Source organism: Pseudophryne corroboree, chromosome 4 (assembly GCF_028390025.1).
Source record: "Pseudophryne corroboree isolate aPseCor3 chromosome 4, aPseCor3.hap2, whole genome shotgun sequence".
NCBI classification, from domain to species: domain Eukaryota; kingdom Metazoa; phylum Chordata; class Amphibia; order Anura; family Myobatrachidae; genus Pseudophryne; species Pseudophryne corroboree.
In genome coordinates, this window is record NC_086447.1 from 430,180,155 (window position 1) to 430,201,533 (window position 21,379).

General features: G+C 48.8%; 1 protein-coding gene across 6 annotated transcripts in view; it reads left to right on the forward strand.

The window, feature by feature from the left end:
• Window positions 1-21,379, forward strand: part of TTK (TTK protein kinase) — a 429,767-nt gene that overhangs the window by 268,091 nt on the left and 140,297 nt on the right. For all 6 annotated transcript variants that reach the window (XR_010176004.1, XM_063916870.1, XM_063916871.1 and 3 more), the window contains exons 15-16: window positions 1,377-1,534; window positions 1,609-1,760. Coding sequence is in view for 5 of the 6 variants with exons in the window: in XM_063916870.1 (XP_063772940.1) it covers window positions 1,377-1,534; window positions 1,609-1,760 (310 nt within the window). In the remaining variant the exon portion in view is untranslated. The remainder of the gene's footprint in view (window positions 1-1,376; window positions 1,535-1,608; window positions 1,761-21,379) is intronic.

Sequence of the window (21,379 nt, forward strand, 5' to 3'; positions counted from 1 at the left end):
CCTTCTTCAAGGTTCAAATATCTGCCTTGTCGGTGTGGTTTCAGAGAAAGATTGAGACCTTACCTGATGTGCATACCTTCACTCAGGGTGTGTTGCGTATCCAACCTCCCTATGTCCCGCCTGTGGCTCCTTGGGACTTGTCGTGGTTTTGGAGGCGTTACAAGAGTCTCCGTTTGAACCAGTTCAGCTGATCTTAAGTGGCTTTCCCTTAAGGTGGTGTTTCTGCTTACTATTGCATCAGCTAGAAGAGTGTCTGATTTGGGTGCCTTGTCCTGTAGTTCCCCATATCTGATATTTCACCGTGACCGGGCGGTTCTTAGGACTCGTCCTGGATATTTACCTAAGGTGGTTTTCGTTCCACCTTTACCAGGAGATTGTGGTTCCGGCACTTGTTTCTCCTGATCTGTCTTCCAAAGAGCGGTCTTTGGATGTGGTACGGGCTCTCCGTATCTATGTGAAGAGAACTGCTTCTATTAGGAAATCTGATTCTCTCTTTGTGCTGTTTGGATTTCACAAACGGGGCTGGCCTGCTCACAAGCAAACTTTGGCCAGATGGATTAGAATGGTGATTGCACATGCTTATGTGAGGGCTGGTCTATCAGCTCCTGCTCACATTACGGCCCATTCTACTCGGTCTGTTGGACCTTCTTGGGCGGCCCGCCGTGGTGCGACCCTTGAACAATTGTGCAAGGCGACTTCGTGGTCTTCAGTGAACACGTTCATAAGGTTCTATGCCTTTGATACTGCCGCTTCCCAGGATGCTTCCTTTGGACGCCGGGTTCTTGTGCCCGCTACAGTGCGTCCCCTCCCATAAGGTACTGCTTTAGGACATCCCCTATGTCTTTCCTTGTGGAGCCCACTGTACCCCGCAGCAGAAAACGAGTTTTATGGTAAGAACTTACCTTTGTTAAAACTCTTTCTGCGAGGTACACTGGGCTCCACAAGGCGCCCACCCTGACGCAATTAGCTTCTTTGGGTTGGTATGGCATTAGCCGCTGACACTTCTCCTGTCGTGAGAGTGTGGTGTATGTGGCTACTAACTGTTGTCGTCTCTCTTACTGCTACTGCATTGGGCTGGATAACTAAAAACTGAGCTCCTGTGCAGGGAGGCGGGGTTATAGAGGAGGCGGCGCTATGCATTCTGGGAACAGTCAAAGCTTTTGAGCCTGTTGGTGCCTCGGATCAAGATCCTACTCTACACCCCTATGTCTTTCCTTGTGGAGCCCAGTGTACCTCGCAGAAAGAGTTTTAACAAAGGTAAGTTCTTACCATAAAACTCGTTTTTTTCCAAACCTGCCTAAATCTTTTGCACAGTATTGTTTATTTCCCCTTTATTTTATCTGTATATTATGTTTATACTAAATGTCTCGTTACAGGTGTTTCAAGTGATGGATAACAAAAAGCATTTGTATGCAGTAAAATATGTGAACCTGGAAGATGCTGACAAACAAACTATTGAGAGTTATCAGAATGAAATTTCTCATTTAAACAAACTTCAGCAGCACAGCGATAAAATAATCCGGCTTTATGATTAGTAAGTCCAGTTTAGTTTAAACTTAAATTAAATTGTGAACATTTTCAGAAAACTAATTTTACACTTCCTTACAGTGAAATAACTGAACAACACATCTACATGGTGATGGAGTGTGGAAATATTGATCTTAATACATGGCTCAGAAAGAAGAAAACTATTAATCCATGGGAGAGAAAGAGTTACTGGAAGAATATGTTGGAAGCAGTGTATACAATACACCAGCATGGTAGGTGACCTTGTAGTACCCACAGATGTGTCCACTTACATCTATCCCCCATGCACGTTAAACAGTTCTCCTAGTCACGTCATGCCGTGGCGTTACTCGGTAGTGCAAAGTGTAGTTTCGGGAATTTTTCCCTTAAAATGCGTCTTATTTGCATCAATGTGCGATAGGACACACAAGCAGATTATGCTTATTAAAATGATATGCATCAAGCCTATATTGCATACGAAATGGTAGTTTACAGTGCTTTCTAGGAAATTTCATATGCAGATACAGCTGCGGTTACACACAGAAATACATGCTGCATATCATTTAAATCAGCATAAGCTGCTTGGCAATCCTATCGCATAGCGATGCAAATAAGATGCATTTTAAGGGAAGAATTTGCAAAAAAGAGACTGCGCTATCACATCACACCACGGCATAACATGACTAGAAGGGCAGTATAACATGCAGGGAGGCTAGATGTGAGTGGACACGTCCGTAGGTACACAACATTTTAGCAGCCCCCATTAAAACCTATGAGGTCTACTTTTTCAGATGATAATGGAGCACCATAGCAGATATCTCTAATATCTGGGCACTCCTTCCTAGATGCATGCCAGGGATGTTTAATATTTGAGAGTAACCCGAAAACTGAGGTGTTTTCAGGGGGGATGTCCCACAAATATGCCCCCTGTAAGTATAGAAGTGCTTTGGCTTCTGCATTGTTACTTTGTTCATGGATTAGGGCCATGGTTTCCAACTCAAAGATCATCCAGCTGGTCATTTATTGAGGATTTCTGTCTGTGGAAGCAGGAGGGATAATTAGTGTCCTAGTAAAGTACATTAACTCACCTATGCATGATAACATGTTGGGATTACTTGAGGACTGGAGATAGGAACCACCGGTTTAGGTGGTAAGTGCAGTTCTCTTCACAGGCTTTAGTTTTAAGTTGGCATGCCATGCATAGGCTGAACTTGTCTCCTGAAAATAAACGCGTGGATTAAAACAAAGGGTGGCAAACACCCTTTAATGTTTTAAAATTAACATATTTCAGTAAACTGACAGGTCTGCTTTAAACCAGGTCATTGATATGCCTTAGTGGAGGTCGATTTATCCATAATAATTTAGCATATTCTATTTGAACCTACTTTTCACCCTTCTGAATATATCCCATTCTCTTCAATTGTTTCTCAATTTATGGTAATCTCCTTAATATATAATGACAATTTCAATGTATATTGTCATTTTCTCTGACGTCCTAGTGGATGCAGGGAACTCCGTAAGGACCATGGGGAATAGCGGCTCCGCAGGAGACTGGGCACAACTAAAGAAAGCTTTAGGACTACCTGGTGTGCACTGGCTCCTCCCTCTATGACCCTCCTCCAGACCTCAGTTAGAATTTTGTGCCCGGCCGAGCTGGATGCACACTAGGGGCTCTCCTGAGCTCTTAGAAAAGAAAGTTATATTTAGGTTTTTTTATTTTCAGTGAGATATGCTGGCAACAGACTCACTGCTACGAGGGACTTAGGGGCGAGAAGCGGACCTACCTGCTTGCAGCTAGCTTGGGCTTCTTAGGCTACTGGACACCATTAGCTCCAGAGGGATCGAACACAGGCCCAGCCTCGGTCGTCCGGTCCCGGAGCCGCGCCGCCGTCGTCCCCCTTGCAAAGCCAGAAGCAAGAAGATGTTCCTGAAAATCGGCGGCAGAAGACTTCGGTCTTCATTAAGGTAGCGCACAGCACTGCAGCTGTGCGCCTTTTCTCCCCATGCACACCACACACTCCGGTCACTGATGGGTGCAGGGCGCTGGGGGGGGGCGCCCTGGGGCTGCAATAAGAGTACCTTACTGGCAAAATAACACATAATATAGTCATTAAGACTATATATGTGTAAAATCCCCTGCCATATATTCCATAAAAAAGCGGGAGAAGCCCGCCGAGAAAGGGGCGGGGCTTTCTCCCTCAGCACACTGGCGCCATTTCCTCTCACAGCTCCGCTGGAAGGACGCTCCCAAGGCTCTCCCCTGCAGTTTCCAGACTTCATAGGGTAAAAAAGAGAGGGGGGGGCACTAAATTTAGGCGCAGTATCTGTATATTAATAGCAGCTATAAGGGAAAAATCACTGTATGTATAGTGTGAATCCCTACATTATATATAGCGCTCTGGTGTGTGCTGGCATACTCTCTCTCTGTCTCCCCAAAGGACTTTGTGGGTCCTGTCCTCAGTCAGAGCATTCCCTGTGTGTGTGCGCGGTGTGTCGGTATGGCTGTGTCGACATGTTTGACGAGGAGGCTTATGTGGAGGCGGAGCAGGTGCCGATAAATGTGATGTCACCCCCTGCGGGGTCGACACCTGAGTGGATGGTTATGTGGAAGGAATTACGCGACAGTGTCAACTCCTTACATAAAAGGTTTGACGACATAGCAGATGTGGGACAGCCGGCTTCTCAGCCTGTGCCTGCCCAGACGTCTCAAAAGCCATCAGGGGCTCTAAAACGCCCGCTACCTCAGATGGCAGACACATATGTCGACACGGATACTGACTCCAGTGTCGACGATGATGAGACTAGTGTACATTCCAATAGAGCCACCCGTTACATGATTACGGCAATGAAAAATGTATTGCATATTTCTGATATTACCCCAGGTACCACAAAAAAGGGTATTATGTTTGGGGAGAAAAAACTACCAGTGGTTTTTCCCCCTTCTGATGAATTAAATGAAGTGTGTGAAGAAGCGTGGGCTTCACCCGATAAGAAACTGGTAATTTCTAAAAAGTTACTAATGGCGTACCCTTTCCCGCCAGAGGACAGGTCACGTTGGGAGACATCCCCTAGGGTGGATAAAGCGCTCACACGTCTGTCAAAGAAGGTGGCACTACCGTCTCCGGACACGGCCGCCTTAAAGGAACCTGCAGATAGAAAGCAGGAGGCTATCCTGAAGTCTGTATATACACACTCAGGCATTATACTGAGACCAGCAATTGCTTCAGCATGGATGTGCAGTGCTGCAGCTGCATGGTCAGATTCCCTGTCAGAAAACATTGATACCTTAGACAGGGACACTATATTGCTAACCGTAGAGCACATTAAAGATGCAGTCTTACACATGAGAGATGCACAGAGGGATATTTGCCGGCTGGCATCTAAAATAAACGCAATGTCCATTTCTGCCAGGAGAGGATTGTGGACTCGGCAGTGGACAGGTGATGCTGATTCTAAAAGGCACATGGAAGTTTTGCCTTACAAGGGTGAGGAGTTGTTTGGGGAAGGTCTCTCGGACCTCGTTTCCACAGCTACAGCTGGGAAATCAGCATTTTTACCCCATGTTCCCTCACAGCCAAAGAAAGCACTGTATTATCAGGTACAGTCCTTTCGGCACAGAAAGGTAAGCGGGTTAAAGGCGCGTCCTTTCTGCCCAGAGGCAGAGGTAGGGGGAAAAAGCTGCAGCATACAGCCAGTTCCCAGGAACAAAAGTCCTCCCCCCGCTTCCTCGAAGTCCACCGCATGACGCTGGGGCTCCACAGGCGGAGCCAGGTACGGTGGGGGCCCGTCTCAAGAACTTCAGCGACCAGTGGGCTCGCTCACGGGTGGATCCCTGGATTCTACAGGTAGTATCTCAGGGGTACAAGCTGGTATTCGAGACGTCTCCCTCTCGCCGTTTCCTCAAATCTGCCTTGCCGACGGCTCCCTCGGACAGGGAGGCAGTGCTGGAGGCAATTCACAAGCTGTATTCGCAGCAGGTGATAGTCAAGGTACCCCTCCTTCAACAGGTACGGGGTTACTATTCCACAATGTTTGTGGTACCGAAACCGGACGGTTCGGTGAGACCCATCTGAAATTTGAAATCCTTGAACACTTATATATGAAGGTTCAAGTTCAAAATGGAATCACTCAGGGCGGTTATTGCAAGCCTGGACGAAGGGGATTTCATGGTATCACTGGACATCAAGGATGCTTACCTGCTTGTCCCCATTTACCCCCCTCACCAGGAGTACCTCAGGTTTGTGGTACAGGACTGTCATTACCAATTCCAGACGTTGCCGTTTGGTCTGTCCACGGCACCGAGGGTATTTACCAAGGTAATGGCAGAGATGATGATACTCCTTCGAAAAAAGGGAGTTATAATTATCCCGTACTTGGACGATCTCCTTATAAAGGCGAGGTCCAGGGAACAGTTGCTGATCGGAGTAGCACTAGCTCGGGCAGTGCTACAACAGCACGGCTGGATCCTGAACTTTCCGAAGTCACAGCTGGTTCCTACAACGCGTCTACTGTTCCTGGGGATGGTTCTCGACACAGAACAGAAAAAAGTGTTTCTCCCGGAGGAGAAGGCCAAGGAGTTGTCATCTCTAGTCAGAGACCTCCTAAAACCAAAACAGGTGTCGGTGCACCACTGCACGCGAGTCCTGGGAAAGATGGTGGCTTCTTACGAAGCAATTCCATTCGAAAGGTTCCATGCAAGGATCTTTCAGTGGGATCTGTTGGACAAGTGGTCCGGATCGCATCTTCAGATGCATCGGCTGATAACCCTGTCTCCGAGGGCCAGGGTATCGCTGCTGTGGTGGCTGCAGAGTGCTCATCTTCTAGAGGGCCGCAGATTCGGCATACAGGACTGGGTACTGGTGACCACGGATGCCAGCCTTCGAGGTTGGGGGGCAGTCACACAGGGAAGAAATTTCCAAGGACAATGGTCAAGTCAGGAGACTTCCCTACACATAAATATTCTGGAACTAAGGGCCATTTACAATGCCCTAAGTCAGGCAAGACCCCTGCTTCAACACCAGCCGGTGCTGATCCAGTCAGACAACATCACGGCGGTCGCCCATGTAAACCGACAGGGCGGCACAAGAAGCAGGATGGCGATGGTAGAAGCCACAAGGATTCTCCGATGGGCGGAAAATCATGTGTTAGCACTGTCAGCAGTGTTCATTCCTGGAGTGGACAACTGGGAAGCAGACTTTCTCAGCAAACACGACCTCCACCCGGGAGAGTGGGGACTTCATCCAGAAGTCTTCCAAATGATTGTACAACATTGGGAAAGGCCACAGGTGGACATGATGGCGTCCCGCCTCAACAAAAAGCTAGAAAGATAGTGCGCCAGGTCAAAGGACCCTCAGGCGATAGCTGTGGACGCTCTGGTAACACCGTGGGTGTACCAGTCGGTGTATGTGTTCCCTCCTCTTCCTCTCATACCCAAGGTACTGAGAATAATAAGAAGGAGAGGAGTAAGAACTATACTCATTGTTCCGGATTGGCCAAGCAGAGCTTGGTACCCAGAACTTCAAGAAATGATCTGAGGACCCATGGCCTCTGCCGCTCAGACAGGACCTGATGCAGCAGGGGCCCTGTCTGTTCCAAGACTTACCGTGGCTGCGTTTGACGGCATGGCGGTTGAACGCCGGATCCTGAAGGAAAAGGGCATTCCGGAGGAAGTTATCCCTACGCTAATTAAAGCTAGGAAAGAAGTGACCGCAAACCATTATCACCGCATATGGCGGAAATATGTTGCGTGGTGTGAGGCCAGGACAGCCCCAACGGAGGAATTTCAGCTAGGTTGATTTCTGCACTTCCTACAGTCAGGGGTGACTATGGGCCTAAAATTGGGTTCCATTAAGGTCCAGATTTCGGCTCTATCGATTTTCTTCCAAAAAGAACTGGCTTCACTACCTGAAGTTCAGACATTTGTTAAGGGAGTGCTACATATTCAGCCCCCTTTTGTGCCCCCAGTAGCACCTTGGGATCTCAACGTGGTGTTGGATTTCCTAAAGTCACATTGGTTTGAACCACTTAAAACCGTGGAATTAAAATATCTCACGTGGAAAGTGGTCATGCTGTTGGCCTTGACTTCGGCCAGGCGTGTGTCAGAATTGGCGGCTTTGTCTTGTAAAAGCCCTTATCTGATTTTCCATATGGATAGGGCGGAATTGAGGACTCGTCCCCAATTTCTCCCAAATGTGGTTTCAGCGTTTTATTTGAACCAGCCTATTGTGGTGCCTGCGGCTACTCGTGACTTGGAGGACTCCAAGTTGCTGGACGTAGTCCGGGCCCTAAAAATCTATGTTTCCAGGACAGCTGGAGTCAGAAAGACTGACTCTCTATTTATCCTGCATGCGCCCAACAAGTTGGGTGCGCCTGCTTCAAAGCAGACTATTGCTCGCTGGATCTGTAGCACGATTCAACTTGCACATTCTGCAGCTGGACTGCCGCATCCTAAATCTGTAAAAGCCCATTCCACGAGGAAGGTGGGCTCTTCTTGGGCGGCTGCACGAGGGGTCTCGGCTTTACAACTTTGCCGAGCAGCTACTTGGTCGGGGTCAAACACATTTGCTAAATTCTACAAGTTTGATACCCTGGCTGAGGAGGACCTAGAGTTCGCTCATTCGGTGCTGCAGAGTCATCCGCACTCTCCCGCCCGTTTGGGAGCTTTGGTATAATCCCCATGGTCCTTACGGAGTTCCCAGCATCCACTAGGACGTCAGAGAAAATAAGATTTTACTCACCGGTAAATCTATTTTTTCGTAGTCCGTAGTGGATGCTGGGCGCCCGTCCCAAGTGCGGATTGTCTGCAATACTTGTATATAGTTATTGTTTAACTAAAGGGTTATTGTTGAGCCATCTGTTGAGAGGCTCAGTTATATTTCATACTGTTAACTGGTTATAGTATCACGAGTTATACGGTGTGATTGGTGTGGCTGGTATGAGTCTTACCCGGGATTCAAAATCCTTTCCTTATTGTGTCAGCTCTTCCGGGCACAGTATCCTAACTGAGGTCTGGAGGAGGGTCATAGAGGGAGGAGCCAGTGCACACCAGGTAGTCCTAAAGCTTTCTTTAGTTGTGCCCAGTCTCCTGCGGAGCCGCTATTCCCCATGGTCCTTACGGAGTTCCCAGCATCCACTACGGACTACGAGAAATAGATTTACCGGTGAGTAAAATCTTATTTTTTGTTGATCTTTTGCAGTTTACAACAACCTATTTTCTCTAACGTCCTAAGTGGATGCTGGGACTCCGTAAGGACCATGGGGAATAGCGGCTCCGCAGGAGACAGGGCACAAAATAAAAGCTTGAGATATCAGGTGGTGTGCACTGGCTCCTCCCCCTATGACCCTCCTCCAAGCCAGTTAGATTTTTGTGCCCGGCCGAGAAGGGTGCAAACTAGGTAGCTCTCCAGAGCTGCTTAGAATAAAAGTTTAGTTAGGTTTTTTTTTTATTTTCAGTGAGTCCTGCTGGCAACAGGCTCACTGCATCGTGGGACTAAGGGGAGAAGAAGCGAACTCACCTGAGTGCAGAGTGGATTGGGCTTCTTAGGCTACTGGACGTTAGCTCCAGAGGGACGATCACAGGTTCAGCCTGGATGGGTCACCGGAGCCGCGCCGCCGTCCCCCTTACAGAGCCAGAAGAGACGAAGGTCCGGTGAAAGCGGCGGCAGAAGACATAAGGTAGCGCACAGCACCGCAGCTGTGCGCCATTGCTCTCAGCACACTTCACACTCCGGTCACTGAGGGTGCAGGGCGCTGGGGGGGAGCGCCCTGAGACGCAATATAACACACACATACCTTAGCTGGCAAAAGGAATACATCACATATAGCTCCAGGGCATTATGGATGTATTTTTTCCCCTGCCATTTTACACAAAAAAGCGGGAGTTAAGGACGTCGTGAAGGGGCGGGGCCTATCTCCTCAGCACACTGGCGCCATTATTCCCTCACAGCTCCGCTGGAAGGACGGCTCCCTGATTCTCCCCTGCAGTACTGCATCTGATTCAGGGTAAAAAAGAGAAGGGGGGGCATTTTGGCAGCAAATAACTAGATTAACAGCAGCTATAAGGGATTAACACTTATATAAGGTTATCCCTGTATATATATAGCGCTGGGTGTGTGCTGGCAGACTCTCCCTCTGTCTCTCCAAAGGGCTAAGTGGGGTCCTGTCCTCTATCAGAGCATTCCCGGTGTGTGTGCTGTGTGTCGGTACGCGTGTGTCGACATGTATGAGGAGGAAAATGAGGTGGAGGCGGAGCAGTTGCCTGTGTTAGTGATGTCACCCCCTAGGGAGTCGACACCTGACTGGATGATTGTGTTTAAGCAATTAAGTGATAATGTCAGCAATTTACAAAAAACTGTTGACGACATGAGAAAGCCGGCAAATCAATTAGTGCCTGTTCAGGCGTCTCAGACACCCTCAGGGGCCCTAAAACGGCCGCTACCTCAGTGGGTCGACACGGATCCAGATACAGATACTGAATCTAGTGTCGACGGTGACGAGACAAACGTAATGTCCAGTAGGGCCACACGTTACATGATCACGGCAATGAAAGAGGCATTGAACCTTTCTGACACTACAAATACCTCAAAGGCGGGTATTATGTGGGGTGTGAAAAAACTGCCAATAGTTTTTCCTGAGTCTGAGGAAATAAATGAGGTGTGTGATAAAGCGTGGGTTTCCCCCGATAAAAAACAGCTAATTTCTAATAAGTTATTAGCACTATACCCTTTCCCGCCAGAGGTTAGGGCACGGTGGGAAAGACCCCCTAGGGTAGATAAGGCGCTCACACGTTTATCTAAACAAGTAGCGTTACCGTCCCCTGATACGGCCACCCTCAAAGAACCAGCTGATAGGAGGCTGGAAAATATCCTGAAAAGTATATACACACATACTGGTGTTATACTGCGACCAGCAATCGCATCAGCCTGGATGTGCAGTGCTGGAGTCGCATGGGCGGATTCCCTGACTGAGAATATTGATACCCTGGATAGGGACAATATTCTGTTAACTATAGAACATTTAAAGGATGCATTGCTATATATGCGTGATGCGCAGAGGGATATTTGTACCCTGGCATCAAGAGTAAGCGCAATGTCCATCTCTGCCAGAAGAGCATTATGGACCAGACAGTGGTCAGGGGACGCAGATTCCAAACGGCACATGGAAGTATTGCCGTATAAGGGGGGGGAGTTATTTGGGGCTGGTCTAACAGACCTGGTGGCCACGGCAACGGCTGGAAAATCCACCTTTTTACCCCAGGTTACTTCACATCAACAGAAAAAGACACAGTCTTTTCAAACTCAGTCCTTTCGTTCCCATAAGTACAAGCGAGCAAAAGGTCACTCTTTTCTGCCCAAGGGCAGAGGAAGAGGAAAAAGGCAGCACCATGCAGCCGCTTCCCAGGAGCAGAAGCCCTCCCCTGCTTCTGCCAAGTCTTCAGCATGACGCTGGGGCTTTACAAGCAGACTCAGACACGGTGGGGGCCCGTCTCAAGTATTTCAACGCGCAGTGGGCTCACTCGCAAGTGGATCCCTGGATTCTACAGGTAGTATCACAGGGGTACAAACTGGAATTCGAGGCGTTTCCTCCTCATCGGTTCCTGAAGTCTGCTTTACCAAAGTCTCCCTCCGACAGGGAGGCAGTTCTGGAAGCCATTCACAAGCTGTACTCCCAGCAGGTGATAATCAAGGTACCCCTCTTACAACAGGGGAAGGGGTATTATTCCACACTATTTGTGGTACCGAAGCCGGACGGCTCGGTGAGACCAATATTAAATCTAAAATCTTTGAACACTTAAATAAAAAGGTTCAAATTCAAGATGGAGTCACTCAGAGCGGTGATAGCGAACCTGGAAGAGGGGGACTATATGGTGTCGCTGGACATCAAGGATGCTTATCTCCACGTCCCAATATATCCTTCTCACCAAGGGTACCTCAGGTTTGTAGTACAAAACTGTCATTATCAGTTTCAGACGCTGCCGTTTGGATTGTCCACGGCGCCTCGGGTCTTTACCAAAGTAATGGCCGAAATGATGATTCTTCTACGAAGAAAAGGCATCTTAATTATCCCTTACTTGGACGATCTCCTGATAAGGGCAAGAACCAAGGAACAGTTAGAAGTCGGAGTGGCACTATCTCAGGTAGTGCTAAGTCAGCACGGATGGATTCTAAATATTCCAAAATCGCAGCTGATTCCAACGACACGTCTACTGTTCTTAGGAATGATTCTGGACACAGTCCAGAAGAAGGTGTTTCTCCCGGAGGAGAAGGCCAGGGAGTTATCCGAGCTAGTCAGGAACCTCCTAAAACCAGGACAGGTCTCAGTGCATCAGTGCACAAGGGTCCTGGGAAAAATGGTGGCTTCTTACGAAGCGATTCCATTCGGAAGATTCCATGCAAGAACTTTTCAGTGGGATCTACTGGGAAAATGGTCCGGATCGCATCTTCAGATGCATCAACGGATAACCCTGTCGCCAAGGACAAGGGTGTCTCTCCTGTGGTGGCTTCAGAGGGCTCATCTACTAGAGGGCCGCAGATTTGGCATTCAGGATTGGATCCTGGTAACCACGGATGCCAGCCTGAGAGGCTGGGGAGCAGTCACACAGGGAAGGAATTTCCAGGGCTTGTGGTCAAGCATGGAAACATCTCTTCATATAAACATTCTAGAACTAAGGGCCATTTACAATGCCTTAATTCAAGCAAAACCTCTGCTTCAGGGTCAGGCGGTGTTGATCCAGTCGGACAACATCACGTCAGTCGCCCACATAAACAGACAGGGCGGCACGAGAAGCAGGAGGGCAATGGCAGAAACTGCAAGGATTCTTCGCTGGGCGGAAAATCATGTGATAGCACTGTCAGCAGTGTTCATTCCGGGAGTGGACAACTGGGAAGCAGACTTCCTCAGCAGACACGACCTTCACCCGGGAGAGTGGGGACTTCACCCAGAAGTCTTCCACCAAATTGTAAACCGTTGGGAAAGACCAAAGGTGGACATGATGGCGTCACGTCTAAACAAAAAACTGGACAGATATTGCGCCAGGTCAAGGGACCCTCAGGCAATAGCAGTGGACGCTCTGGTAACGCCGTGGGTGTACCAGTCAGTGTATGTATTCCCTCCTCTGCCCCTCATACCGAAAGTATTGAGAATCATAAGAAGGAGAGGAGTAAGAACTATACTCGTGGTTCCGGATTGGCCAAGAAGGTCTTGGTACCCGGAACTTCAAGAGATGCTCACGGACGAACCGTGGCCTCTACCTCTAAGACAGGACCTGCTACTGCAGGGACCTTGTCTGTTCCAAGACTTACCGCGGCTGCGTTTGACGGCATGGCGGTTGAACGCCGGATCCTGAAGGACAAGGGCATTCCAGAAGAAGTCATCCCTACTCTGGTAAAAGCCAGAAAGGAAGTAACCGCAAAACATTATCACCGCATTTGGCGTAAATATGTTGCGTGGTGTGAGGCCAAGAAGGCCCCTACACAGGAATTTCAACTGGGTCGTTTCTTGCATTTCCTGCAAACAGGACTGTCTATGGGCCTAAAATTAGGGTCCATTAAGGTTCAAATTTCGGCCCTGTCGATATTCTTCCAGAAAGAACTGGCTTCAGTACCTGAAGTTCAGACATTTGTGAAAGGGGTGCTGCACATACAGCCTCCTTTTGTGCCTCCAGTGGCACCTTGGGATCTCAATGTTGTGTTGAGATTTCTAAAATCACACTGGTTTGAACCATTGTCTACGGTAGATTTAAAATATCTCACGTGGAAGGTGTCGATGCTGTTGGCCTTGGCTTCAGCTAGGCGTGTGTCAGAATTGGCGGCTTTATCATGTAAAAGCCCTTACCTAAATTTTCATTCTGACAGGGCGGAATTGAGGACTCGTCCTCAATTTCTACCTAAGGTGGTTTCTGCATTTCACATGAACCAACCTATTGTGGTACCTGCGGCTACTAGGGACTTAGAGGACTCTAAGTTGCTGGACGTTGTCAGGGCCTTGAAAATATATGTTTCCAGGACGGCTGGAGTCAGGAAAACTGACTCGCTGTTTATCCTGTATGCACCCAACAAGCTGGGTGCTCCTGCTTCAAAGCAGACGATTGCTCGTTGGATTTGTAGTACAATTCAGCTTGCACATTCCGTGGCAGGATTGCCACAGCCAAAATCAGTAAAAGCCCATTCCACAAGGAAAGTGGGCTCATCTTGGGCGGCTGCCCGAGGGGTCTCGGCTTTACAACTTTGCCGAGCAGCTACTTGGTCAGGGGCAAACACGTTTGCTAAATTCTACAAATTTGATACCCTGGCTGAGGAGGACCTGGAGTTCTCTCATTCGGTGCTGCAGAGTCATCCGCACTCTCCCGCCCGTTTGGGAGCTTTGGTATAATCCCCATGGTCCTTACGGAGTCCCAGCATCCACTTAGGACGTTAGAGAAAATAAGATTTTACTTACCGATAAATCTATTTCTCGTAGTCCGTAGTGGATGCTGGGCGCCCATCCCTAGTGCGGATTGTCTGCAATACTTGTATATAGTTATTGTTACAAAAAATTCGGGTTATTATTGTTGAGCCATCCTTTCAGAGGCTCCTTTAAATTTATCATACTGTTAACTGGGTTCAGATCACGAGTTGTACGGTGTGATTGGTGTGGCTGGTATGAGTCTTACCCGGGATTCAATATCCTTCCTTATTATGTACGCTCGTCCGGGCACAGTATCCTAACTGGCTTGGAGGAGGGTCATAGGGGGAGGAGCCAGTGCACACCACCTGATATCTCAAGCTTTTATTTTGTGCCCTGTCTCCTGCGGAGCCGCTATTCCCCATGGTCCTTACGGAGTCCCAGCATCCACTACGGACTACGAGAAATAGATTTATCGGTAAGTAAAATCTTATTTTTAAACATTTTTTTATAGTAGTTTGAAAGTCTGCACAGCTACATGCATGTGCTTTTAAAAGTATGTGTTTTTTTCTTTTCTTTTTTTTTTTTTACTCCAGTATCCTATCATTGTAAAGTGATCCTTTGTTTGGTAAATATACTCAAAGCTGGGCATCATTTATGCATTTGACCTAATCTGATGATAATCGGCAGATCAGGGCAATGATAGCATAGTGTATGCCTGTGAATGATGAGTGATGATTGGACGGTCGGTCATTAAAAAGCTTTCAAAATGCCTGACTGATCTGATCATTGGTTCACCGCATCTGTCAGCGTGTGCGCTGCCATAGCCAACCGTCCCATATTTCCCCTGTTCCTTCACAGGACAGTGTCTCCTTCTCAAGCTCAGAATGCGGTTATCTGGCCCTATACACTGTCAGATATCTCAGTGTATAGCCACAATATGTGCCGTGTATTAGCCTGTCAGGCAATTTGTCTGACCATGTATGCCCAGCCTAAGACTCAGAGAGGCTTTGTCTTTTTAGCAGGGTTCCAGACAGAAAAGCTGATACTTCAAATATTGTTAGTGCGAACAAGTTTCTGAAATATCTGCAAATATTTTAAAGCATCACACTGGTCTACAATAATTTTGTCCCAAGGGTTTTGTTGGGTGTTCTAAGTAAATAAAGTTCTAAAAAGCAATTAAAGTTGTTATTTTCTCTGTCATCCACTAGGGGACACTGGAGATTAGACAGCTGGGGTGTGAAGAATGGAGACCGGAGTTGGCACAATGTATGTAAAAAAACAAAAGTGCACAGCTGGCTCCTCCCCCTTCATGCCCCCAATCCCTCCAGTTTGAAAAATTGTGCTGTGGAGGTAGAAGCACATCAGCGAGCTCTGACTCTACAAAGAACTTTGTTTTATACAGATTGCAGTGGCCTAATCCCACCTCACTAAAGGATGGAGCAGGTGACACTAAGATACTCATTGGAGTACTAGTGAGACACAGATCGTGGTGGAAGGATCAGCAGAACAGTTAGTGGTGGTAGCAAAGGGCCCCCTCCTCCTTCCCCGCGGTAGTGTAGGCACGCTGTGAGGTAAAGCATTCACCCTGCCGGGCGCAGCATTCCCCCACCGGGCACAGCATATTTTAACTAAGGCGCTAGCAGGTCTGTGCAGCTAGAGCGGGTTTGTTTCCTCCGGAGACGCCGGGGGTCTTGGACGGGGCAGCATGTACAGTGGCTCGAGCCTTCAGACTGTACAAGCGGACGCTGCTGAGGGACCTGGAACGGCAGTGGAAAAGGAGCGGAGTAGCAAGGGAGCGCTCAGCGGTGTTCATTATCGCGGGACCCGGAGAAGGGGCGCAGGACTGCAGGAGGGAGCGGCGCCCTCGCTGCCATAATAGTACAAGCAGTGAGGTGTCTGAAAAATTTCAGTGGCGCCCATTTTAGGTTAGCTAGGGCGCGCTGTGAGAGCGGGCTGTGGGATCTTAGGGGGGTGGAGTCTCAAGCAGCGCGGGCTCTTAGTCCAAAGCTGCAATGTAAATCTCACTGATTCTCAACTTGGTACACATTAGTACGATGGGGTATAGGCGGGGTCCAAAGGAGCCAGTGTACTTTAAATTTCTTCAACTGGGTGTGATGGCTCCTCACCTCTATGCCCCCTTTTACAAGCAGTTTAGAAGAAAGTGCCCTCTGGAGAGGATGCACACTCTTCTAGCTCCAGAGCTTTCTTCAGTTTATTTAAAAAAAAATATTTCTCTGACGTCCTAGTGGATGCTGGGACTCCGTCAGGACCATGGGGATTAGCGGCTCCGCAGGAGACAGGGCACAAAAATAAAGCTTTAGGATCAGGTGGTGTGCACTGGCTCCTCCCCCTATGACCCTCCTCCAAGCCTCAGTTAGGTTTTTGTGCCCGTCCGAGCAGGGTGCAATCTAGGTGGCTCTCCTAAAGAGCTGCTTAGAAAAAGTTTTTAGGTTTTTTATTTTCAGTGAGTCCTGCTGGCAACAGGCTCACTGCATCGAGGGACTTAGGGGAGAGAAGTGAACTCACCTGCGTGCAGGATGGATTGGCTTCTTAGGCTACTGGACACCATTAGCTCCAGAGGGATCGAACACAGGCCCAGCCATGGAGTCCGGTCCCGGAGCCGCGCCGCCGACCCCCCTTGCAGATGCCGAAGATTAAAGAGGTCCAGAAACCGGCGGCAGAAGACTTTTCAGTCTTCATGAGGTAGCGCACAGCACTGCAGCTGTGCGCCATTGTTGTCAGCACACTTCACACAGCGGTCACTGAGGGTGCAGGGCGCTGGGGGGGGGCGCCCTGGGCAGCAATGTATAATACCTTTCTTATGGCTAAAAATACATCACATATAGTCCTTGAGGCTATATGGATGTATTTAACCCCTGCCAGATCTCACAAACTCCGGGAGAAGAGCCCGCCGAAATAGGGGGCGGGGCTTATTCTCCTCAGCACACAGCGCCATTTTCCTGCTCAGCTCCGCTGTGAGGAAGGCTCCCAGGACTCTCCCCTGCACTGCACTACAGAAACAGGGTAAAACAGAGAGGGGGGGCACTTTTTTTGGCGATATTACTATATTTAAGCTGCTATAAGGATACAACACTTATATAGGGTTGTTCCCATATATATTATAGCGCTTGGGTGTGTGCTGGCAAACTCTCCCTCTGTCTCCCCAAAGGGCTAGTGGGGTCCTGTCTTCAATAGAGCATTCCCTGTGTGTCTGCTGTGTGTCGGTACGTGTGTGTCGACATGTATGAGGACGATGTTGGTGTGGAGGCAGAGCAATTGCCGGTAATGGTGATGTCACCCCCCAGGGAGTCGACACCGGAATGGATGGCTTTGTTTATGGAATTACGTGATAATGTCAGCACATTACAAAAATCAGTTGACGACATGAGACGGCCGGCAAACCAGTTAGTACCTGCCCAGGCGTCTCAGACACCGTCAGGGGCTGTAAAACGCCCTTTACCTCAGTCGGTCGACACAGACCCAGACACGGACACTGAATCTAGTGTCGACGGTGAAGAAACAAACGTATTTTCCAGTAGGGCCACACGTTATATGATCACGGCAATGAAGGAGGCTTTACATATCTCTGATACTGCAAGTACCACAAAAAGGGGTATTATGTGGGGTGTGAAAAAACTACCTGTAGTTTTTCCTGAATCAGAGGAATTGAATGATGTATGTGATGAAGCGTGGGTTAACCCAGATAGAAAAGTGCTAATTTCAAAAAAGTTATTGGCATTATACCCTTTCCCGCCAGAGGTTAGGGCGCGCTGGGAAACACCCCCTAGGGTGGATAAGGCGCTCACACGCTTATCAAAACAAGTGGCGTTACCGTCTCCTGATACGGCCGCCCTCAAGGATCCAGCTGATAGGAGGCTGGAAACTACCCTAAAAAGTATATACACACATACTGGTGTTATACTGCGACCAGCCATCGCCTCAGCCTGGATGTGCAGTGCTGGGGTGGTCTGGTCGGATTCCCTGACTGAAAATATTGATACCCTGGATAGGGACAGTATTTTATTGACTTTAGAGCAATTAAAGGATGCTTTTCTTTATATGCGAGATGCTCAGAGGGATATTTGCACTCTGGCATCGAGAGTAAGTGCGATGTCCATATCTGCCAGAAGAAGTTTATGGACGCGACAGTGGTCAGGTGATGCGGATTCCAAACGGCATATGGAAGTATTGCCGTATAAAGGGGAGGAATTATTTGGCGTGGGTCTATCGGATCTGGTGGCCACGGCAACTGCCGGGAAATCCACCTTTTTACCTCAGACCCCCTCCCAACAGAAAAAGACACCGTCTTTTCAGCCGCAGTCCTTTCGGTCCTATAAGAACAAGCGGGCAAAAGGACAGTCATATCTGCCCCGAGGCAGAGGAAAGGGTAAGAGAGGGCAGCAAGCAGCTCCTTCCCAGGAACAGAAGCCCTCCCCGGGTTCTGCAAAGCCCTCAGCATGACGCTGGGGCTTTACAAGCGGACTCAGGAGCGGTGGGGGGTCGACTCAAGAATTTCAGCGCGCGGTGGGCTTGCTCACAGGTGGACCCCTGGATCCTGCAGGTAGTATCTCAGGGTTACAGGTTGGAATTCGAGAAGTCTCCCCCTCGCCGGTTCCTAAAGTCTGCTTTGCCAACGTCTCCCTCAGACAGGGCGACGGTATTGGAAGCCATTCACAAGCTGTTTTCTCAGCAGGTGATAGTCAAGGTACCCCTCCTACAACAGGGAAAGGGGTATTACTCCACGCTATTTGTGGTACCGAAGCCGGACGGCTCGGTAAGACCTATTCTAAATCTGAAATCTTTGAACCTGTACATACAAAAATTCAAGTTCAAGATGGAGTCACTCAGAGCAGTGATAGCGAATCTGGAAGAAGGGGACTTTATGGTGTCCCTGGACATCAAGGATGCTTACCTGCATGTCCCAATTTGCCCTTCACACCAAGGGTACCTCAGGTTCGTGGTGCAAAACTGTCATTATCAGTTTCAGACGCTGCCGTTTGGATTGTCCACGGCACCTCGGGTCTTTACCAAGGTAATGGCCGAGATGATGTTTCTTCTGCGAAGAAAAGGCGTATTAATTATCCCTTACTTGGACGATCTCCTGATAAGGGCAAGGTCCAGAGAACAGCTGGAAGACGTAGTAGCACTAACCCAAGTAGTGCTGCAACAGCACGGGTGGATTCTGAATTTTCCAAAATCTCAATTGAACCCGACGACACGTCTGCTGTTCCTGGGAATGATTCTGGACACGGTTCAGAAAAAGGTGTTTCTTCCGGAGGAGAAAGCCAGGGAGTTATCCGAACTTGTCAGGAACCTCCTAAAACCAGGAAAAGTGTCTGTGCATCAATGCACAAGAGTCCTGGGAAAGATGGTGGCTTCTTACGAAGCGATTCCATTCGGCAGATTCCACGCACGAACTTTTCAGTGGGATCTGCTGGACAAATGGTCCGGATCGCATCTGCAGATGCATCAGCGGATAACCTTATCGCCACGGACAAGGGTGTCTCTTCTGTGGTGGTTGCAGAGTGCTCATCTGTTAGAGGGCTGCAGATTCGGCATACAGGACTGGGTCCTGGTGACCACGGATGCCAGTCTGAGAGGCTGGGGAGCGGTCACACAGGGAAGAAACTTCCAGGGAGTATGGTCAAGCCTGGAGATGTCTCTTCACATAAATATACTGGTGCTAAGAGCGATTTACAATGCTCTAAGCCTGGCAAAACCCCTGCTTCAGGGTCAGCCGGTGTTGATCCAGTCGGACAACATCACGGCAGTCGCCCACGTAAACAGACAGGGCGGCACAAGAAGCAGGAGAGCAATGGCAGAAGCTGCAAGGATTCTTCGCTGGGCGGAAGATCATGTGATAGCACTGTCAGCAGTGTTCATTCCGGGAGTGGACAACTGGGAAGCAGACTTCCTCAGCAGACACGATCTACACCCGGGAGAGTGGGGACTTCATCCAGAAGTCTTCCACATGATTGTGAACCGTTGGGAAAAACCAAAGGTGGATATGATGGCGTCTCGCCTCAACAAAAAACTGGACAGGTATTGCGCCAGGTCAAGAGACCCTCAGGCAATAGCTGTGGACGCTCTGGTAACACCGTGGGTGTTCCAGTCAGTGTATGTGTTTCCTCCTCTGCCTCTCATACCAAAAGTACTGAGAATTATACGGCAAAGGGGAGTAAGAACGATACTCGTGGCTCCGGATTGGCCAAGAAGAACTTGGTACCCGGAACTTCAGGAGATGCTCACGGAAGATCCGTGGCCTCTACCTCTAAGACGGGACCTGCTTCAGCAGGGACCGTGTCTATTCCAAGACTTACCGCGGCTGCGTTTGACGGCATGGCGGTTGAACGCCGAATTCTAAGGGAAAAAGGCATTCCGGAAGAGGTCATTCCTACACTGGTAAAAGCCAGGAAGGAGGTGACTGCACAACATTATCACCGCATTTGGAGAAAATATGTTGCGTGGTGTGAGGCCAGGAAGGCCCCCACGGAGGAATTTCAACTGGGTCGATTCCTACATTTCCTGCAAACAGGATTGTCTATGGGCCTCAAATTGGGGTCCATTAAGGTTCAAATTTCGGCCCTGTCGATTTTCTTCCAGAAAGAATTGGCTTCAGTTCCTGAAGTCCAGACTTTTGTAAAAGGAGTACTACATATACAGCCCCCGGTTGTGCCCCCAGTGGCTCCGTGGGACCTTAATGTAGTTTTGGATTTTCTCAAATCCCATTGGTTTGAGCCACTCAAATCGGTGGATTTGAAATATCTTACGTGGCAAGTAACCATGCTACTGGCCCTGGCTTCAGCCAGGAGAGTATCAGAATTGGCAGCTTTATCGTATAAAAGCCCATATCTGATTTTCCATTCGGACAGGGCAGAACTGCGGACGCGTCCTCAGTTTCTGCCTAAGGTGGTGTCAGCGTTTCACCTGAACCAGCCTATTGTGGTGCCTGCGGCTACTAGCGATTTGGAGGATTCCAAGTTGCTGGACGTTGTCCGGGCATTGAAAATATACATTTCAGTCGAGGCCCATTCCACAAGGAAGGTGGGCTCATCCTGGGCGGCTGCCCGAGGGGTCTCGGCATTACAACTCTGCCGAGCAGCTACGTGGTCGGGGGAGAACACGTTTGTAAAATTCTACAAATTTGATACCCTGGCTAAAGAGGACCTGGAGTTCTCTCATTCGGTGCTGCAGAGTCATCCGCACTCTCCCGCCCGTTTGGGAGCTTTGGTATAATCCCCATGGTCCTGACGGAGTCCCAGCATCCACTAGGACGTCAGAGAAAATAAGATTTTACTTACCGATAAATCTATTTCTCGTAGTCCGTAGTGGATGCTGGGCGCCCATCCCAAGTGCGGATTGTCTGCAATACTTGTACATAGTTATTGTTACAAAAAAATCGGGTTGTTATTGTTGTGAGCCGTCTGTTCAGAGGCTCCTACGTTTGTCATACTGTTAACTGGGTTCAGATCACAAGTTGTACGGTGTG